Genomic DNA, 19187 nt, shown 5'->3' on the forward strand with positions numbered 1-19187 from the left:
TCTTTAATGCAACAACTTACAAAAACCAAAATCCACAAAGACAAAAGGAGGCACAAGGAAACCGGGGAGCATGGGACAAAACGCAGCAGGCACACGTGGAGGGTATCGTTAAAAAATGATCCAGCCATCATTCTGTGTCCTCCAAGCTAAATGGTGAGGGAGGCTTGATTGGGAACGGGCCACACCTGGGTGCAAAACATGAGGCCGCTAATCACTCACAACCCAAACACACTGACATCACTGGGAGGGAGACACGAGTAAACAGACTCAGAAAAACAGAAAGAGGACCACAAGGGCTAATAACAACAAAAAACAAACAGAATTTTACAAATACCTGTGGTCAAAGTGAGGTATCTTGCATTGTAATTGAGTTAGCTAGGGTTTGCTAGGATTTGTTTTCACCTACAGATAGCAGTAGGTATAAGTACAACCTGGACAACTTTCATGTCTGGCTGTGATGAACTGTTATACATGTCTATTCAAACACTGCTCAGGTGAGAGGTGGCATAAATTGCAGCCATGACAACAACTACTTTCTCTATCAGATGTAGTGGAAAAGACGCATTTTTAACAAAGTTATTCTTTTGATTTGGAAAGTTCTTTTTGCCTGCAAACATGTTTGTTTGAATGAATAAAAATACAGTTAATGCATGAAAACAGGAGTAAGAAATGCTGACCGAGGAAGTGAATGAGCTCTAGCGGTCGCCTGCAGTTGTGACTGAGCTCTCATTACAGCTGAGTTTGTCTGGAGCTGATCTGCTCTAATCCACGGCTTTGAAGTGATGTACATGTATCTCTACTTGCATTATTATCACACACTGCAGCATCGCCTGTTGTCACACTGATTTCAAGAGGGGGGAAGAGATAAACACTGAAATTTTCACCATGTCTCGCTGACAAGCTGCCAGAAAAGCCTGTTTTGTGTTGCTGTGTTTCTTTTCATGTGGTAACTATGGGATGTCTTTGTTTGATTAAGCTAAAGTAGGAGAAGACAAAATGATTCACATGCATTTTTGTCATTAGTCATCCTGCTTCAGTATATAGTAGTAATGATTGTAACTGACAGAATCTTGACCAAATTGTGTATTGAAGTCTAGTCTATCCACTGTCTCAGAGTAAAGCGACTTATTATCTCCATCTGGATGTCCTGGAAGTCTGAAAGAAGGGAATGCCAAAGATCTAAACCAGTGTGGCTGAAGACTCAAACTCCACCAGTGGGAGAACGGAGAGGTGCATGGATGAGTGTGTGGGAGATAAGATGTGTTTAAGTGAAGCAGGTCTTATAGGAGGTATCTGAAAAGTTGGTACTGTAAAGCCAGTTAAGATATTGTAATTGATATGATGTTGGACTCAGAACCAGTTCCTGTCCTCCCTTTGCATGTGTTTATTTAGGTAAAGTTACATCCTCATGAAGATGGACAATCAGGGAAGTGTCTTTATTGGTCCAGCCCACTGTCAATGTGAATTTACTGCCATCTGCTGGTGAGCTCAAATGAACCTAAATTTGCTGCCAAATAACCAAACTCGTCTCTCGTATTTACACTGGTTGTGAACTGTGAAGCTGTTTTTAAAGTGCCTTAAGTCAGAATGCACATTGTGTCATTACGGACAGCTCAAACTACAACCTATGCACTTGTGAAATCGGAAGAGGAATGTGTTGTACATGTTCAATATTTTATTACAGGCAGTGAGGGGGTGGGAAGGATTCAGGGAAAGACTATGTGAGTGATTATATTCCTGGAAATCAGCTGTAATGGAATCAACAGATATTTAGCTAGAAATGCTCAATTCTTGACCAAAGTGGTATTTCTAAACCTCTTTAGTGATCCCAAAGGGTATCCTGTTTATGTCTATACACTCTGCTTAATACTTACGTTTAAATGTTTAAAAGCTTATTACACAAAGTCCCAAAAAAAGCTACAATTGTTACACATGATAATTTTTTTATTGTGATGTCAAAAATCACAGCACAAATCACAAATGAAGCACGCTGCTACAATAGATATTAACTATTCTTTATACTTTTCAGAGTAATTCTCTGTCAGTGCAGATGAAGTATCATGCAGGTTTCAAAGGCAGGCTTAAAGCAGATTGTACAGCAGGTTGAAGCTAACTAAGTCAACAGTACAGAGGAACTCTGAAGCTCCTGCACCACAAAATACTGAGATTTTACTTTAAAGAAAGATTTGAATCAAGTTCATACTGCAATGCAAAGCAACATTAAAAAATTTAAATTAAAAAAAAAAAGCGCTGGCATTCACAGAAGTAAAGGGCTGCATAACACTGACAAAACGCTTTGACATTCAAAAGAACAAGAATACTGTTCAAACACTATCATCAGCGCAAGCATGGCAGCGTATTGTATTGTCGTGGAGTGAGGAAAGAAGAGCCTGACACAGTGTTCAAGTGTGTGGGAGAGACAACGCACGGCTGTGTTAAGAAGCGCACACGGTCATGTGTTGGCGTTTACAACTTAATGGAAACAGAAAGTGTGAGTCAGAGCTGAGATGACGATCAAACTGCTGCTCATTGTCTGCAGGCACACACACTTCACTATCACATCAGCTCCTTTCATACTATCATAATTGCTTTTAGACTGATGTTGAAGAGTGAGTCATTTATTTTTTAGCTAGTTGGTTGGTTTACTGGTCAGTAGGTCGGTTGGTGAGCGGATTGGTTGGTTGCTAAGTCAGACGGTAAGTTGGTTTGTTGTTTGGTGACCTAGTTGGATGGTAAGTGGATTTTGTTTTTGTTGATTCGTTGGCTTTAAATTGGTTTGTTATTTGGTTAATCGGCTAGTTAGCTAGTTGGTCCGTAAAGCGATTATCCGAAGGATGAAATGAGAAAATTCAAAGGCAAACGTCTGGATGTCCTTCCCTAAACAGCTCCACTTCCTCCCCTTGCCTCTGCCAACATACCAGAAGCCACGCCTCTACGTTTGTGCATGCGCATAGAACAACGATCCAAATTCTGATTGTCTTTAACACAACAACACACGTATTAGTGTTTTTCACTAATAAAACACTCATGGTAGTTTGAACAAAACATATTTATTACCTGTCCATGAGAAATGTCGCCAAATCAGGGTCCGTTCAGAATCCTTTTAAAAGCCGCAAGTCCCTCCACCTTTGAAAAGCAGCTCCAAGATCAATTCTGTTGCGGTCACAAAGACGTTTATCCACAAGCTTTGAACCCGGACTTTTCTTTTGTTTTTTAGTAATAGCTTTACACGTTGGTTATCGTTGAATGGGTAACTTTGGAGTTTTGGAGCTCTCCTCCATGATGCTATGCTGCTCAGAGTGATACCTGTTTGTACGGAAACAAGGCTGCGCATCACAACAGCATAGTTTGCGCACGCGCATTCACTTTGACAGTCTCCGCTACAGGAAGTTGAAGCCTATTGGCAGCAGACCATAATAAAAGACTAGTTAGGCATTTTTACGCATTTCAAAAGAATGATACGTAAACAGATTTCTCAGAAAGATTGTTGATTGTATGGTAAGTTAGTCAGACAGTAAGATAGTTGGTTGGTTATTACTTTGGTAAGTATGGCTGTTGGGTGGTTGATTAGTTGATTAGTAAGTCAGACTTTCAGATAGCTAGTTTGTTGGTTGGTTATTTTGTTTGTATGTGTGGCTTTTGGTTGCTTGCTTAATCAGACTGTCAGTTAGTTAGTTGGTCGGTTACCTAGTTGGATGGTAAGTGTGGTTGTTTGGCTCTTTAGTTGATTGGCTGGTCAACTAGTTAGTCGTTAAAACAGTCGATTGGTTAGTTAAACAGACAGATAATTGGTTGGTTAGACTGTTGATTTGTAATCTACTTGTATTAGTTTGTTAATAGTTGGCTAGTCATCTACGTATATTGTTTTTTGTACATGTGGTTGGTTGGTCAGTCAGCTGGTCTGACTGTTAGTTAGTTGGTTTATTAGTGGGTTACCTGGTGTGATGGTAAGTGTGGCTGTTTGTTTGTTGGTTAGCTGGTGATTATCCATCATTTTTGTTGATCATTTTGGGGGATTATCCCTGGTTTGTTGATAGGGTTGTTTATTCCCCTTTTTTCCTTTGCTTATTTGGTCAATTCTGTATATGTTACACTGATGAATCATGCAATTATATTGGCATATGTTCATCTCTACATCTGAAGACCAATTTGCAGCTCACTAATGCAAAGTTTAATGAAACGTTGCAACCTACGATAACGACAGCGTGTGGGCGTTTTATTGATGCACTTTAATAAATGATGTGATGCATTGTAAAACCTAAATCTTTCTTTCCCTTGTTATTACCTTACTGTTGTCTGTATATGGGAGCTCTGTAATGACTGAATTGCTGGTCAACTGTACAACAGCGTCTCCAAATCCAAACAATGTCCCTTGTAATTAAAATGCACCGAGCAGTGGCCAGAGCTGAGGGACATTTGTTGACACTAATTACACTAATGTGTCAAACTGAATGCGGTGATTGTTTACCTTACCATCAGGCGGTAATGAGGAGCAGCTACAGATTTGATTATCATTCCAGCTCCGGGTTGTGATGTAAAACGACGCTGAGGCACGTGTGGTCCAAATCAACACATTTAAAAGTGTGCAGTGGTGAGATGAATTTAAAGTATTGCTTTGGTTGATACAACAGTGAGACATTCAGTGAGTTAAAAACACAATCGAGAAATTACTTAGGTGAGCAACATCATGGACATTCATAACAAAGTGATGTGTGAGAATCAAATTAAAGGCAGAACTGTTTGCAAACCCAACAAGATCGTTTGAAGGTTCTGGCCTTCAAACATATCCATAGTCGGAATGTGTCAAAGGTTTACAAAGTGCTCACATGAAACAAACTGCTGCTGTGAGAGTAGAAATCATTCACATTTGACATTTGGCAAAAAGTTTCAGGTGTAAAAAAATGCATTGATGTGAAAAGTACATTTACAATCAAACAATGAGGTGACATGGCCCTTAAATAGCTTGACTGAATAAGTTCTAGTATAATATTCATCACATCTTGTAATCTAAGCTGTTTAAATACATTTTTTTTTTTCATGAATATCAAAAAATAAGGTCATGTTTGATTGCCAGGTAATATTTACGTCTAAGAAAGTAAAGCGAGAAATGATTTTAACAGGTCTAAAGCAATGCTACCTCCTCCTTATGCACAACTACAATCGTGATGTCATCTCTGATGCTGGTGGTGAGGGAGCGGAGGCAATGTGTGTGTGTGTGTGTGTGTGTGATTTTCAATCTTGATTTTATTTGGGTTTGTAAAACAATTTCTCAAACTTTTAAAAATGTGAAATCTGACGTCCTGTTTGTTTACCTAAATGTATACTCCGCTTCAGGCCTTGTCCGCACATCAAAATGAGGATTATTACAAATGGTTTGGACTTCTCTGGTCTGTTGTATTGCCTAATTCTCCCCACCTCATACTACCATCATTACAGTAGATGAAGAAACTATTAAAGAAGTCAATGCATCACGTAAAATGTAACAGATATTTTTGATGCACATCAAAACAGATTTGTTACCCAAGATTTAAAATGTCATTTTGAAAATGCCAATAATTGCATTTTACAAACCAAACTCTTAATCAAATCTATAGATTTTAGTCTTTATTTTAAAATCTGCACCCAATTCAAATTTTTTTTTTTTTTTTTTATCGTGGCAACACAATAAGGCTTGGATGTGTCTGAAATATATATCTAATATAAATAGACTACAGACTACTTGGTGTGAAATAATCCATGTCAATGGAATTGTGTATTAAATAAGTCATAGATTTGACGTGTTTTAGCTGAAAGCTGATGAGTCACTTCGACTGTCTGAAGGTAGTCTAGGTGACATTCAGGTGGAGGTGTTATTATGATTAATGTTTTCCTCCTCTTAAATGTCCATCAGTGATTTGGTCCTTTGGCTGAAAGTCAAAGAAAAATAACCTTGAAGTCCTTATCATACCGGTTAGCTTAGCAAAAACCTTTTAGGGCCTCCGATTTTCCATTTCAAAGTTTTGCTAATTCTGTTCCACAATATATCCATTTTCGTTTCATTACCATTTCATCTGTTTTCCCTAATTTGACATAATTAATGGTTGATAAAGTTACATAAATCGTACCAAACATGCATAATACGGATAATTAGATAATCGTATTAACTGTGTTAACTATTATTATTTTCATATTTCCAGATGTGCAAAAGGTAACATTGTGCTCAAATCACGGAACATTACAAAGCGCATTGTTCCGTTTAATGTGGAAAAACATTGTAGAAATGCGTAATATAGTCCCAAAACATGTAAGTGAGGGTTTAGTCCAGGGTTTTTTTCAACCTAGGGGTCACGAAATGTCTAGCAATTGCTAAAAAAAAAAATTCCAGATTGAAAATATGTTTTTTTTCCGAAATGAAAAAACAACACAATCTTTAACAAATGTTTAACTTCACTTTCTCAAATTTTAAGTAAAATGCAGTATGAATATATCTGAGCTAGCTGGCGCATCATGTCACTAATCTCGGCTAGTCTGTATTTGTCATGCAGTATAACAAACATGATTAAAAACAAATTCTAATAATAAAAAAAAAAGTCTTTGGGGTCACCAGAAAGTTGTGGTGTCAAAATGGGGTCACGATTAAAAAAAAAAGTCTGTGTCCGTTTCAGGAGATTTACCTATTCTGTCTCTTTGCTTCGCATTCAACCACCCGGGGAAGTAGCGTGTAAACGTTTGATAGTGTCCCAAAACATTAACGTGAGGGTATATTCTGTTTGGTTGGAAAAATTATAAATAAATACAAAATGTTACCATTTGCATTTCAGGAACAGAATTCCGTGAATTCTGTGTTTTCAGTTATAGCAGGAAATCGGAAACCCTTAATTTGCATTTTCAGCCTCTGATTGCTGAAATAAGCTGTTTACAGAGACATTTTAAAAATTAATTTGAAATAACTTTAAATTATTTTAGGATAAACTGCAAATGAAAAGTTAATGTTTGTGTGGTCAAAACCTAAATTTCACTTCATAACCTGGCTTCTTTATCTGACGCACCCCAGTTTGAGAACCATTGGTGTAGTAGCTGACTGATTTGGCAGTGAAGCAACATGAGGTTAGCTGAGAGGAGCTGGTTTGTGCTCCTTGCTTACCGAGTAGGACCTCTGTGAGGGGTATGAAGGGACTGGTGAGGGCTGGGTGAGTGGATGAAGGGCAGAGGCATGCTTAGAGGTTGACCAGGTGGAGGTCGGAGGCGGAGAAGTGAGGACACAGGGTCGCATCTGGGTTCTTCAGCTGTCGCAGGATCCTGCGGTGAAACTTGGAGCGAACCCTGTTGAACTCCATGATGTCGCTGGGATCTTCCTCCACCCAGAACTGGTGAAACTCCTGCATCAGGTAACCTGTCAGGAAGAAAGATCCAAAGGAGGTGATATTTACTGCCCACATTTATCGGTAAGCTTCTGCTTTATCACAGACTATTAGGGAACTATCAAAGTGATGCTTTTAAACAAAAAATATTAATGTTAGGATGCACAGATCAGGCATATATATATAAGATTAGCAGCATGAGATGACTTGGTTTGAACTATTACAGTCACAGCTCTGCCTTGCTCTAATCAGCCTCACTCATTTCACCTGTGTCTCCCAGCTGCTGCTAATCTGCTAATCAAACTGTTTTCGGCCTATGCTACTCTACGGCTGTGTTCGAAATTGCATACCAACGTACTACACACTACATACTCGATGAGTGTGTATGGCGACCGTGGATCAGTGGTAGAGTGGGTTATCCAGTAACCAAAGGGTTGGGGGTTCGAATCCCGCTTTATCCAAGTCATTGTCGTTGTGTCCTTGGGCAAGGCACTTTACCCACATAGCCTCTTATGAATGGGTATGAATTGTGGTGGTCCAAGGGGCCTTGGCACAAAATGGCAGCCACGCTTCTTTCAGTATGCCCCAGGGCAGCTGTGGCTACATTGTAGCTTACCACCACCGGTATGACTGTGTGAGTGACTGGTGTGAATGAATAACGGTTTATGTATGCGCTCTGTGTTTCTTTGAAAAAAGCGCTATATAATCTACTGTATACTATTAGAATGGCAACCATTCCCACTTAAGTATTCTTCCAAGTTTCCCAAGATGCATTTTGTACCTACAAAGACAAAAAGCGGAAACACACTGAGGCTAATATCTCCGTTAAATCACCGCCTTTGAAAGTTCTGAGAGTTCTGAAAGCTTTTTAAGCGAGAAAGTGACCAAGAAGAATATCATCGTGTGGTGATTTGATCCAGAAAACTCATGGAAAGACATTTCATGCCAACATTTCTGAGATTTTCGGAGACCCCTCATTGTGCTACTGACTAAACTTCCGGTTAACTCAAAACAACAAAAAACTAATGGAAGACAAGAAGAGATGCTGTTGTTTTGAAAAGGGGACATTTGATTTTTAGCTTTAAGCTGGTCCCAGGACGATTTTACGTTCCGCTCGCAATGCATCATGGGGCAGATAAGTATGACTAGTGTGCCCACCGTGCATACTTAAAAAATGTCCCGATATAGTATACATCCGGGTATTTTTTGCATACTCAATCTTTCCATACTATCATGTGAACGCACTACATACCCTGATGTCAGTCTTAGTATGGGTGAAACGTTAGCATGCGATTTCGAACACGGCCTGTGTACTGTCTTCTCATTAACACTATTTCTAATAGTAATGACTCACTTCCTGACTTTTGGACCTTGGTTTAGATTCTGACCTTTTTTTTACTTCTTTCTTTGCTGACTGATTCTTCTGTGTTCTGACTTCATGCCTTCTTGTTTCTTGCCTTGATGAATACATGACTATTGCCTGCTTCACCTTCGAGTTGTCATAATGTTATGGTTCCTCTGTATAAGTTGGGGTGAACCCCGCCTTGCAACCAGAGTTAGATGGTATCCCGTGAACAATGCATGGCTGTAAAGAATGCCAGATTTTACAGGAGACATGAAAGTTTGAGTTGCTGGTGTGGACTGTTGGTAAACTTAAAAAAAAAAGCATATGGGACAAGAATTTAACTTTAAAAGTCAGAGATATGTTTTTTCTCGGCTAATATACAACTAAGAGCATGATAGGTTTCACCACATCAACTCACAGAAGGTCTGCTGTAAATACACCAGGCTGGGCATCTCAGGAGCCACGTTGTACAGATGGGTCTTCAGAGCTCCGCTCACCAGCAGGGAGTGTGCCAGGTCTGTGATGTTGATGCCCACGATGGCAAATGAATATCTATGGTAAAAGGTAGACGTTAGACTGCAGGGTTTGTTCAGGTTTTGAGGTTTAATCTCAGAAGAGTTGGTTAAATGAGCCATTTTAGAACTGTTGCAAATACAAGTCTTTAACTCATCTTTTCTCTCTTTTCATCATTTATTTATCTCCTCCTCCAACTGATAATGATTCCAAAAAATAACAGTGTTAACGGTGAATCAAACTATCCATGGTAACAGTGTTAAGTGGTCTACGGTGTTGTTTAGTTTCTTTTGGTTTCCTCATGAGTATTTAAGATTATACATTTTGTCATTTATATCTTGTTGGGTTGATCTTATAATCTGTTGGGTGTAGTATTTGGAGCTTAGGTTTTACTCGACTTCTATCACTCTGTCTTCGAACACATCCTGCAGTAACGTTCAACAATTCTCCATCACTTTCTTATACCTCACCCAGCCATAGTTTTTCTACATAACTTTTCTACAAAAAGTTATTTACACTCTTTAAGCAGTGACTCACCCAATCGCCTTGTCCTGGTTTTTCTGCTCCCACTCAGGTCTGTTTGCCTCACTGTGAAAGACACACCGGGCATGTAACTCACGTCTGTCCACAAACAACCAAATTTCATCTCAGGCAATGGGCCAGACCAGAACAATTAGATCATAATAAATAACAAACGGTAATAATTTCTTTTTTTCATTGTTTTACTGGACAAATAACCAGAAACACTTTTTGATAATTGGCTTTAATCTTTTTTTACAGTGCCCTGTCTGATTTAAATAGTCATTTTTCAATCTATTATCCATCAAAATTTAAAAAACTTTTTTTAAAAATAACTTTCAATGAAATTGCTGCTCTATTAAACATTAGTAAAGCAAACATTTTATTGATGTGAAAATTAAAAAATCATTTAAATTAGATACTATGTATTTATAGGCTTTTTAGATACTCATAAATGCACGTATCAAATATGGAGTTAGATTTTTTATTAATATATAATCACATCTGAAATATATAGACTTTTACTTTGAATTTTTACTCTGGCTTTTGGCATAGTACTGATGTAAGTGCTTTAAACATTTCCATTATTATTATTTTAATAATACCATTTACTAAAAGTAAAGCAGTGATGCATTTGAAAGCATTAAAAAAAAAAAAAACGAATGAAAAATTATTTCAATGAGAGAAAAAAAAAAAGGCAAAGCTGTGAATGCAGCAAACAAAGAGGGTGAGGTGTGTACCTTGGCTTGGTCCTATATTGTGCGTGACAGACAAAGAGAGACAGAGAAAGAGAGACAGGATGGGCAGAGATGGAGGCAAATGAAGAGAAATGAGGCTGATCTTCGGGATGCCGGTGACAAACAAGCAGCAGTCAGTAACAGATGAAGCTTTAAAAGTGACTGCAATCAAGCAGAGAGTGGTGAATACAGAGTCATGGACACCTCAGTGCAATTTCAGCTTAGCAATGGCTTGTAAAATGATGAGTTAAACAGTTGGTAATCTCTTACTTGTGTTTTGGCTGCAGGGAGTCGTGGAGTATCTGCAGAGCGGTGGATTTATCATGTTCTGCAAAGTACCTGTGAGAGCGACGACAGCACGTTTCAGACATTCACTCGTATGTGAATTGATATTGTTGTGACTGTCATCATTAACAGAACTAAACCACAAGATGTTTGGAAAAAAAATAATGCCTAAAGTCATTACAGCTGGGGTCACACTTTCCTGTAAATGAAATTATGCATGTAAAATATCAAACACTTACTTATTAATAGATCATGTACTTTTTTTGCTTTCAAAAAAATAAACATATTATGTTTTTAAGAAGATCCAGAGGCAATGACTTTCAGTTAAAAAAAATGAGTCAAATGTATCATTCTAATGTTATAAGGTAAAATAATTTACAAGATTCTATCAAAAACTGCAAAAAAATGCATATTTTCATCTCTTGTTAACCAAGATTTAAACTGGGCTCTGTGCACCAGGGGTTAATAACTGCAGTTCCCTAATTCTAGTTATAACTAGTGAAAAAAAATTCAAAGAAAAAACAACTGAAAAAAAAATCAATTTGCTCAGATCTCACACTTCCTGTAATAGACCAGTGCCGCCAGTGGCCCCCAGACAGTCTGAGTTTGAGACACAATCATGTGTGTACACTGTGATTATTCGCTTACAGCAGGTTATGCAGCCCCAGGAGGCCCATGCCTCTGAAGTCAGTCTTGGGGTCGCTGCCCTGGAAACCAATCTCACACCACTGTTTGGAGATGCGGCTACTGAGAGGCGTGTCCGGACGCAGCTCCTTCCAGAGCTACAACACACACGGAGGGAAGCAGAAGCACAGGAACTTTGTGACATCCATGTGGGGCTGGAGATGAAATGGACCCATTGTATTCTTAAACAGCTAAGGCCCCTTTGCTTTTTCACAAATGACACACATTTGCACACGATTTTCACACAATTTATCAACAATCTATCAAACCTGCAGATGACGCTAAAAACAAGCTCCATTCGGCCATTTTTAATGAGTCTCAGGCTGTGTCCAAATAGTCCTTCCTATCTCCTTTCCTATCCACTTTTCCTTCCTATCTCCTTTCCTATCCACTTTTCCTTAATCCCGTGGATGACATCATGGGGTTAAGGAAAGGAGTGAGGAGACTATCAAATTGTTCTGACATTCAGATGCACTTCCACTAGGTGACATAATAATGACGGCAGTGAAGGTTAGTGACGTCTGCCATGGTGAAAAAACTACAAATTTCTGAAAGTGGACCACTAAAAGTGCATTTATTACACTTTCCCCTGTGCCTCTAACCAGTGATATAATCTCAACTATTACATGGTTTGAATATAAATCAAAGGAAAAGAGGGTACCAGGCTACGAGGAACAAAATTGAAACAAAAAAAGTCACATTGAGAAATGTTGCTCACATTTCACTCAGAAATCAACATTGATCCAAAATAAGTATGATTTTATGAAATTGTTACATTTATGTAAGATATAGGCCTATATAACGTTGTAGGTATACAAATGTCCAACCGCACAAAGCATTCCTAGGTGAATGAAATACATTTAATAAAACATAATGTGGCTAAAAATGCCTCCGATCCCTTTTTCTTGAACGGCAGAGTGCTCTGTTTTCAGTCAACACAAGTTTCCGTGAACGCTCGACTGAGCGGGCCCCTTTAAATGCTGTCGCCGCAATGAATTGTGGGGCAGCATTATCTGGTCTGCTTTGGTAAAGGATGCACTAGTGTTTCCTAGGCTAAATGAGGTTATAAAAGAAGCATTGAGCCTCCTTTCCTTAGCTTTCAGGGAATTGGAAGGCTCCTTATCATGGCTGCCACTTAAACACTTCCGGGGTTAAGAAAAAGTAGATAGGAAAGGAGATAGGAGGGACTATTCAGACACACCCTGGTTCAGGGCTACAGTACGACCAGTTTGGTTTAAAGCAAAAGGCAAATGCAGATGTTTAACATTGTTAAGCACTACTTTATCATCTAAAGATGGAAATCATCTCAAGCAGCATGACAAGCCTGTTATTTGACCCCATGCCTCACTGACTTTCCTCTGGCTGCTGTGTAAAATGCACATGGCATCCAGCCAAAAAAAGATGTCACTCATAATAAAGGAAAGCTACATTTACACACAGACAGTCCATCACACTACTGAGTTTCACTCCCACGGTCCACTTAGAAACTCCAACAAATCCAATAGTAATGCTTTAGAATAGCATGAAGAACCTGGAGTTTCAACCTTAACTGTTCGTAACATTAGTAAAACCTGCATGTATTTTAATGCAGGGACATAGACTGACAGGTACCTTCATCAGCATCTGCTCATGCTCTGCGTTTTCACAGTCGTAAGGCTCCCGACGCAGCTTCTCCACCTCCGCCACCAGCTGCCTGTAGCCCACAATCTGCAACAGGCTGGCCTGCAGGGAGATGCCCAGTCTGCGTGTGCACACGCACACACACACACACACACACACACACAGAAAATCAAATGTGTTAGGCATTTCAAAAAACTTTACCTCCCTCAGTCAGATAACGTGAGATGAAGCCTCAGTGTAATGTGTGTAGTGGAAGCTCACTGTGGGTTGGTGTCAGGGTTGATGTGCTTCAAAGCCATGATGTCATCAATGGTCTTCTCCACTTTGTCTGGATGGACACTCAGAGCCGACTGCAGCAACTACACAAGAAAAGAGGGTTTGGAATGAAACATGAAGGCTAATCAGTGACATTTATAGGCTACATATGGAGCTGAATGAATGATTAGAGAGCTGTACCTCATTCTTTGAGTATCTCAGCGATGACTCTGAAGAAAAATGAAAAGTAAAAGACGTTACATGCCGTGATGCTATTACCAGCTTTTTGCATCACTTCAGTAGAAGAGTTCATATATGTATGCAGCTTACCTATCTTGAGGGTCCTGCGTGCGCCATGTTTGTTATTGTAGCAGATCCGCTGCAGCTCGCAGCGTCCTGTAAACTTCCTGACGACAAACTTGAGGCCTCGCCACAGACATTTAAAATAAAGGAACACGAAGAACTGGGTCACCACTCTGGAGGGAAGAGGATGAATTGATTATAGAGGAAAGCAGATAGATACGGTTAATACAAATGTGTCCATATTCACTTCAATTCAACTTTCTTTATATAATGCCAATTACAACAATAGACAACTCATAACAGTCATATAAGTGAATACACATTTACAAAAGAGCAAACTCTGCCTATGAAAATGTTAAAATGTTTTTTTTTCTTTTTCAAATGTCTGTATTGATTATTAATGTGTACAATAACTAAAAATTCTTATCTTAATTATTATTACTATATAATAACGTCATTAATGTTATACGGCATCCCTAAAGTTAAATTAATAGTCTCTTTATTAAATAAGTATTGAGCTAATGTATAATGTGTCCATGAGAACATAAAAAGTTTTAATGTGAGTTGTTGCACCAAAATGTGTGGCCCATCTGTACTCATACTGGGTGAAACTTCACCATGTTAATGTGTAGGTGGTCAACCTCAGCCCACTCTATTTATTTGCTTACTCGCATAAAGCTTATAAGAGCTTGTATTAACCTGTTTACGTGCTTACGTAACATAATATTTCCGCAGGCATGTAAAGGTTTTCGGCGGTTGGGTAAAATGTTCAAAAAAAAGACAAATGATCTCCCTTCAGGCTCTATGTAATATTCTTCAAAGCATTGATATTTCACATGTTATTAATTTTAATATTTAAAAATATCATTCCTCCTCCTCCTGACAGTCCTGACTTTCAAACTACCTCACATGTTAAACAAACACTGCGGTTTAATATAGATGATAGGTTATACTTTATTGTCATATGTAAAGCTACATACGCAAAATGTGATCTCTGCATTTAACCCTTCCCTGAGAAGCACTGGGCAGCCACTGTGTAGCGCCCAGGGAGCAGTTCCACTTTTAGTAACCGTTATAGCATCTCGTATCGCCTTTGACATGATCTGACGTGTTTCTGACCCAATGCGACACAGCGGTTGGACAGAATAGTGGACTATCATCTTAAACGGACTAGTTCTGTGGTCAGAATATGTGCGGATGACAAGTAAGCGACGTAGCAGCTCTGGTGAAACAGCTGACTGACTCCCCTGCTGCTGCTGCTGTGATAAACACACACCGTGGAGCAGAATCACAATAACCGCTTATATAGCCGTGTTTTACTGTAATGTGCAGTTTTTTGGCTAAAAAAAATAACGAGTGTGTGGATAGCAAAAGAAAAATTGCGATGGTGATCAGCCTCTCAGAGCGAGGCATGAAGTCTGCGTCTACAGACACGCCCACTCATGCATATGCATGAAGGCCCCAAAACAGCCTGTGTTTTTGAAGCGTCATTAAAGGGACTTTTCAGAGGGCTAAAACTCTGGAAAACGGGCAAGTTATGGAAAATAAACCTCAAATACTATGTTGTTGGGTTTCTTAGAACAAATGGAGATGGATGAAAAAATAGCATAATACTGGACCTTTAAGCAGTTTTATTCTATTTATGACTCTTACAATGACTTATAGGGTTTGTAGCTCAGGTTTCCTCTGCTTTATGAAACTAATCAACCTAAGTAACTTATTAGGCAAATCATTAATAATTGTTTTACATCTCTTACTCATCAGTGTAGTGAGAAATTACCCAGACATAGACACTGTATAGTGTGGGAAAGGATTGGGAATGAAGGTGTAATGAGAGAGGATGTACAAGGATTGCACTGCTCTTCCTTTGTGTGGGTGAGGATTCAGCGAGGATCAAATAGAGCTATTTTTGCAGGTGAGACTAAGAAGGAAACTAGTAATATCTTGGGAAATGCACAGTGACCCATTAAGAAACCAAAGAGGAGAAAATGATCTTAGCATCGGCCTGTTTCTCTAGTGCAGACTAGATATTTTCCCTGTGGGTCTCTTATCATTAGCAATAAAATATATAATGATGTGTCTAAATGTGGTGATTTTTGTACTTATGGCTCCAGTTATTGTGCATACTACTGTACCAACATATTGCAATAGCAATAACCAACCACTAGCATTAGCCTAGCATGTTTGTATAATGCATCAAGGGTTTGATGCATGTTTTCTTGATTGGCTCAGACCAATTTTTTTTTTTTTTTTAATCATGTAAAGCATTATTTAGTTATTCTTCATATCATAACTTGAATATGTCAGACTCTTTTTTTTCTCCTATGCATCTTAATGTCTATAAAATCTTAGGGGATCTGCCAATTATTTTGTTGTCTGTATGGTTTGGTAGTATTGTGATTATTTCTGCCCTTTTTTAATTTTTGATTAAATAAATAGTTTTTTAAGGGTGCATGATAGTGTAGTGCAGTGATTTCCAAACTTTTCACTGTCCCGTACCCATTCACACCTTTAACCTGAAGGTATGTACCCCTAGTCCTGCACACTCAATAAACATAATGTCATATACAATATTAGAACTACAGTGAAATTTGTCCCTGAATTGTACTTATCCTGTTGAAGAATAATACATAATAATGACTAGAATATTTGCATTGCCTGAAGAAAATGCAAGTGAGGATGCAGGCGCTGTCCCGCATTGTCCTGCCTTAGCTTAACATTAGCTAGCATTAATCTAGCATTAACATTAGCCTAGCAATAGCATTAGCCTTGCATTAACATTGACCTAGCATTAACATTAGCCTAGCAATAGCATTAGCCTCACATTAACTTTGACCTAGCATTAACTTTAACCTAGCATTAACATAAACCTAGCGATAGCTTTAACCTAGCATTAACATGAACCAAGCATTAACCTAGCAATAGCAATAACCAACCACTAGCATTAGCCTAGCATTAGCATTGACCTAGCATTCACTTAACATTAGCTTTAACCTAGCATCAGCCATGCAATAGCATTAGCTTTAACCTAGCGTCAACCATGCAATAGCATTAGCCAAGCAATAGCATTAATTGCGCATTAGCATTAGCCGAGCTAGGCTAATAGCATTAGTCTAACATTAGCATTGACATAGCATTAGCTTTAACCTAGCATTAACCTTACAATAGCATTAGCCTGGCATTAGCATTAGCTGCTCTATATTCTAGTTTCCAATTTTGTCAGTGTTTTTCATTTTCATTCACGTACCCCCTATGACAATTTGCGTACTCCTGGGGATACCCGTACCTCACTTTGGGAACCTAGGGTGTAGTGGTTAGCACATCAGCCTCACAACAAGAACAGAACTTTTCTGTGTGGAGTTTGCATGTTCTCCCCATGCTTGAGTGGGTTTTCTTTTCTCCGGGTACTCCGGCTTCCTCCGACAATTCAAAAACATGACTGTAAAAAGGTGGATTTGAATCTCTACATTGCTAATCACAGTAAATTGTAGTGTGAGTAGTTGTCTGTCTGTCTGTCTGTCTGTGTGTATGTTGAACTGTGATGGACTGGCGCCCTGTCCAGGGTGTACCTCTGCCTAGTGCCTGATGACTGCTGGAGATGGAGGCACTAGAAAACCCCCACGACCCTGGAAAAAGAGCAAGCAGGTCGGAAAATGTTTTAATGGGAAATGAAATAAACAATGTCTGGTATTTGAATCTCCTACTCGTACATACCTTTAATTTAAATGTTCTCCTGCACTACTTATCAATGCTCTACTGCACTATTTTCCTTTTATTATTATTATATTTTATTATTATCTTTTCTTTTCTATTATTTTTTTTTTCCTTCTTTTTATCTTATTTTTTTTAATTTTTATTTTGTATTTGTTTATTTTTTTTATACTATTATTATTATTATTATTATTATTATTATTATCATCTTGTTATTTGCACATTCTAGTCTAACTACTGTTTATATTTATACTTATGTTTATACTTATTATCATCTCTTCTAGTTGATTGTTTATTATTGAATGTTTCACTATTGGAGAGAGCACAGTTGACCGAGTCAAATTCCTCGTGTGTACAACATACACTTGGCCAATAAAGATGATTCTGATTCTGATTCTGATTTATTTATGTAGGAATGTCCACCCAAGACGAAGCAAATGAAGATCAGGGATAGTTTAATGCAATAATTTCCATTCAAGGATACGTGTACCATTTTTGGATACTAGAACTCATTTTAGGGGTACATGGAAACATCTATCAATTAATTTCTCACATTATGCAAAAATGTTCCTCATCCAGCACTAATATTACATAGTGGCACAACTTAGATTCCTGTTTACAGTGGCAAGGGTTGAGAAAAGGCTACTGACACACATACATAATAGAAATGATAAGGGGTGCATGAGACCCAAAAGGACCAAAAATGCTTGTTTCCCTGTGTGAGGGGTGGGACACCCTGTGTGAGGAGTGGGACACCCTGTGTGAGGAGTGGGACACCCTGTAAGGTCAATGCAGTGCAGCACAGCTAGTCCTAATGTTATGGCCTCCTGTTCTGTGCACACACAACACTGCTAAAAATAGACCAAGCTAGTGACACTAATTCAAAAGCAATGCAATATACTGCAGTCATCTATCGATTTGACAAGGATTTAATGGGTGGACTGGGATTAATGGTGTTCATTCCCAGCAGCAGGTTGGAACAAACAGCGTTCCTTCTCCATCGTGTCTGAACGCACCTCCATCTTAATCATCTTAAAGCAACGCGTTAGCTACCTTAGGAAATGCTTCATGCTTCCTCCTCTTCCTGCTCACGGACGGAGATCAGCTGGTGCAGGTGGAGGACGGACGGATGTCGGTGGGTTGTGGGGTCGTTGGGTGAGGAGCTGTCCGTGGTGCTGACGGGGTAACGGCTGCAGGCGGAAGCTGTGGCACAGACACGCGCACAAAGCTCCGTCGATGGTTCCTCTACCTTCATCACATCACACATTCTGCTTCAAACGCGTCGTATTTATTTTATTTTTTAATTATTTCTAAATTTAATTACTAATTTATTAGCTATTTTCACGGTCGCGAGAATTAAATTAAATTTATTTATTTTAATCTAATTTAAATAATTACATTTATTTAAATTGTATGTATTTATTTAAATTTGCAAGTAATAGATTTTCTGTCAAAAGGAATACAATGACAACTATTAGTAAACATATTTACACAAGCAAATCAAATATTTACATTTGAATATAACAGATATGATTGAAATCTTAAAATTATGTATACAATAGAATACCCCCAATAAATGTTTTTTAAAATATGTTCAAATTACATTAAAATAAAAACAGAAAAATTGTGAACGCCCCCCTTTCATAACATTTTGCAGTCAAAGAATTTATTAAAAAATAATTGATGTTGTGATGCGCTTTCTAGTACTATTATTTGTTTACAGGTGTAGGAAAGCTTCTGTATAGACCAGAATAATTTGACTGCAAAATCAATAGGACCATGTACTTTTATTTTGAAACTAAATTTGACTCCCAACCACAGCACTAATTTCTATAGCACAATATTTTGCAGTATCTACTTATAGACAAAGAATTT

The 19187-nt window shown here is 38.4% G+C and overlaps 1 protein-coding gene across 1 annotated transcript; it reads right to left on the reverse strand.

Moving 5' to 3' along the window:
* Positions 1 to 1954: 1954 nt before the first annotated feature.
* On the reverse strand, positions 1955 to 18567 carry elmod1 (ELMO/CED-12 domain containing 1). Its single transcript, XM_028467295.1, has 10 exons — positions 18366 to 18567; positions 13629 to 13774; positions 13500 to 13528; positions 13305 to 13402; positions 13035 to 13164; positions 11388 to 11521; positions 10725 to 10793; positions 9736 to 9786; positions 9104 to 9237; positions 1955 to 7372 (listed from the first exon to the last, which is right to left on the reverse strand). Exons 1-10 carry the CDS (start codon positions 18380 to 18382, stop codon positions 7197 to 7199), a joined length of 984 nt encoding a protein of 327 aa, XP_028323096.1. The 5' UTR covers positions 18383 to 18567; the 3' UTR covers positions 1955 to 7196.
* Positions 18568 to 19187: the final 620 nt, after the last annotated feature.

Source organism: Gouania willdenowi, chromosome 14 (assembly GCF_900634775.1).
Source record: "Gouania willdenowi chromosome 14, fGouWil2.1, whole genome shotgun sequence".
In the NCBI taxonomy this organism is placed as follows: domain Eukaryota; kingdom Metazoa; phylum Chordata; class Actinopteri; order Blenniiformes; family Gobiesocidae; genus Gouania; species Gouania willdenowi.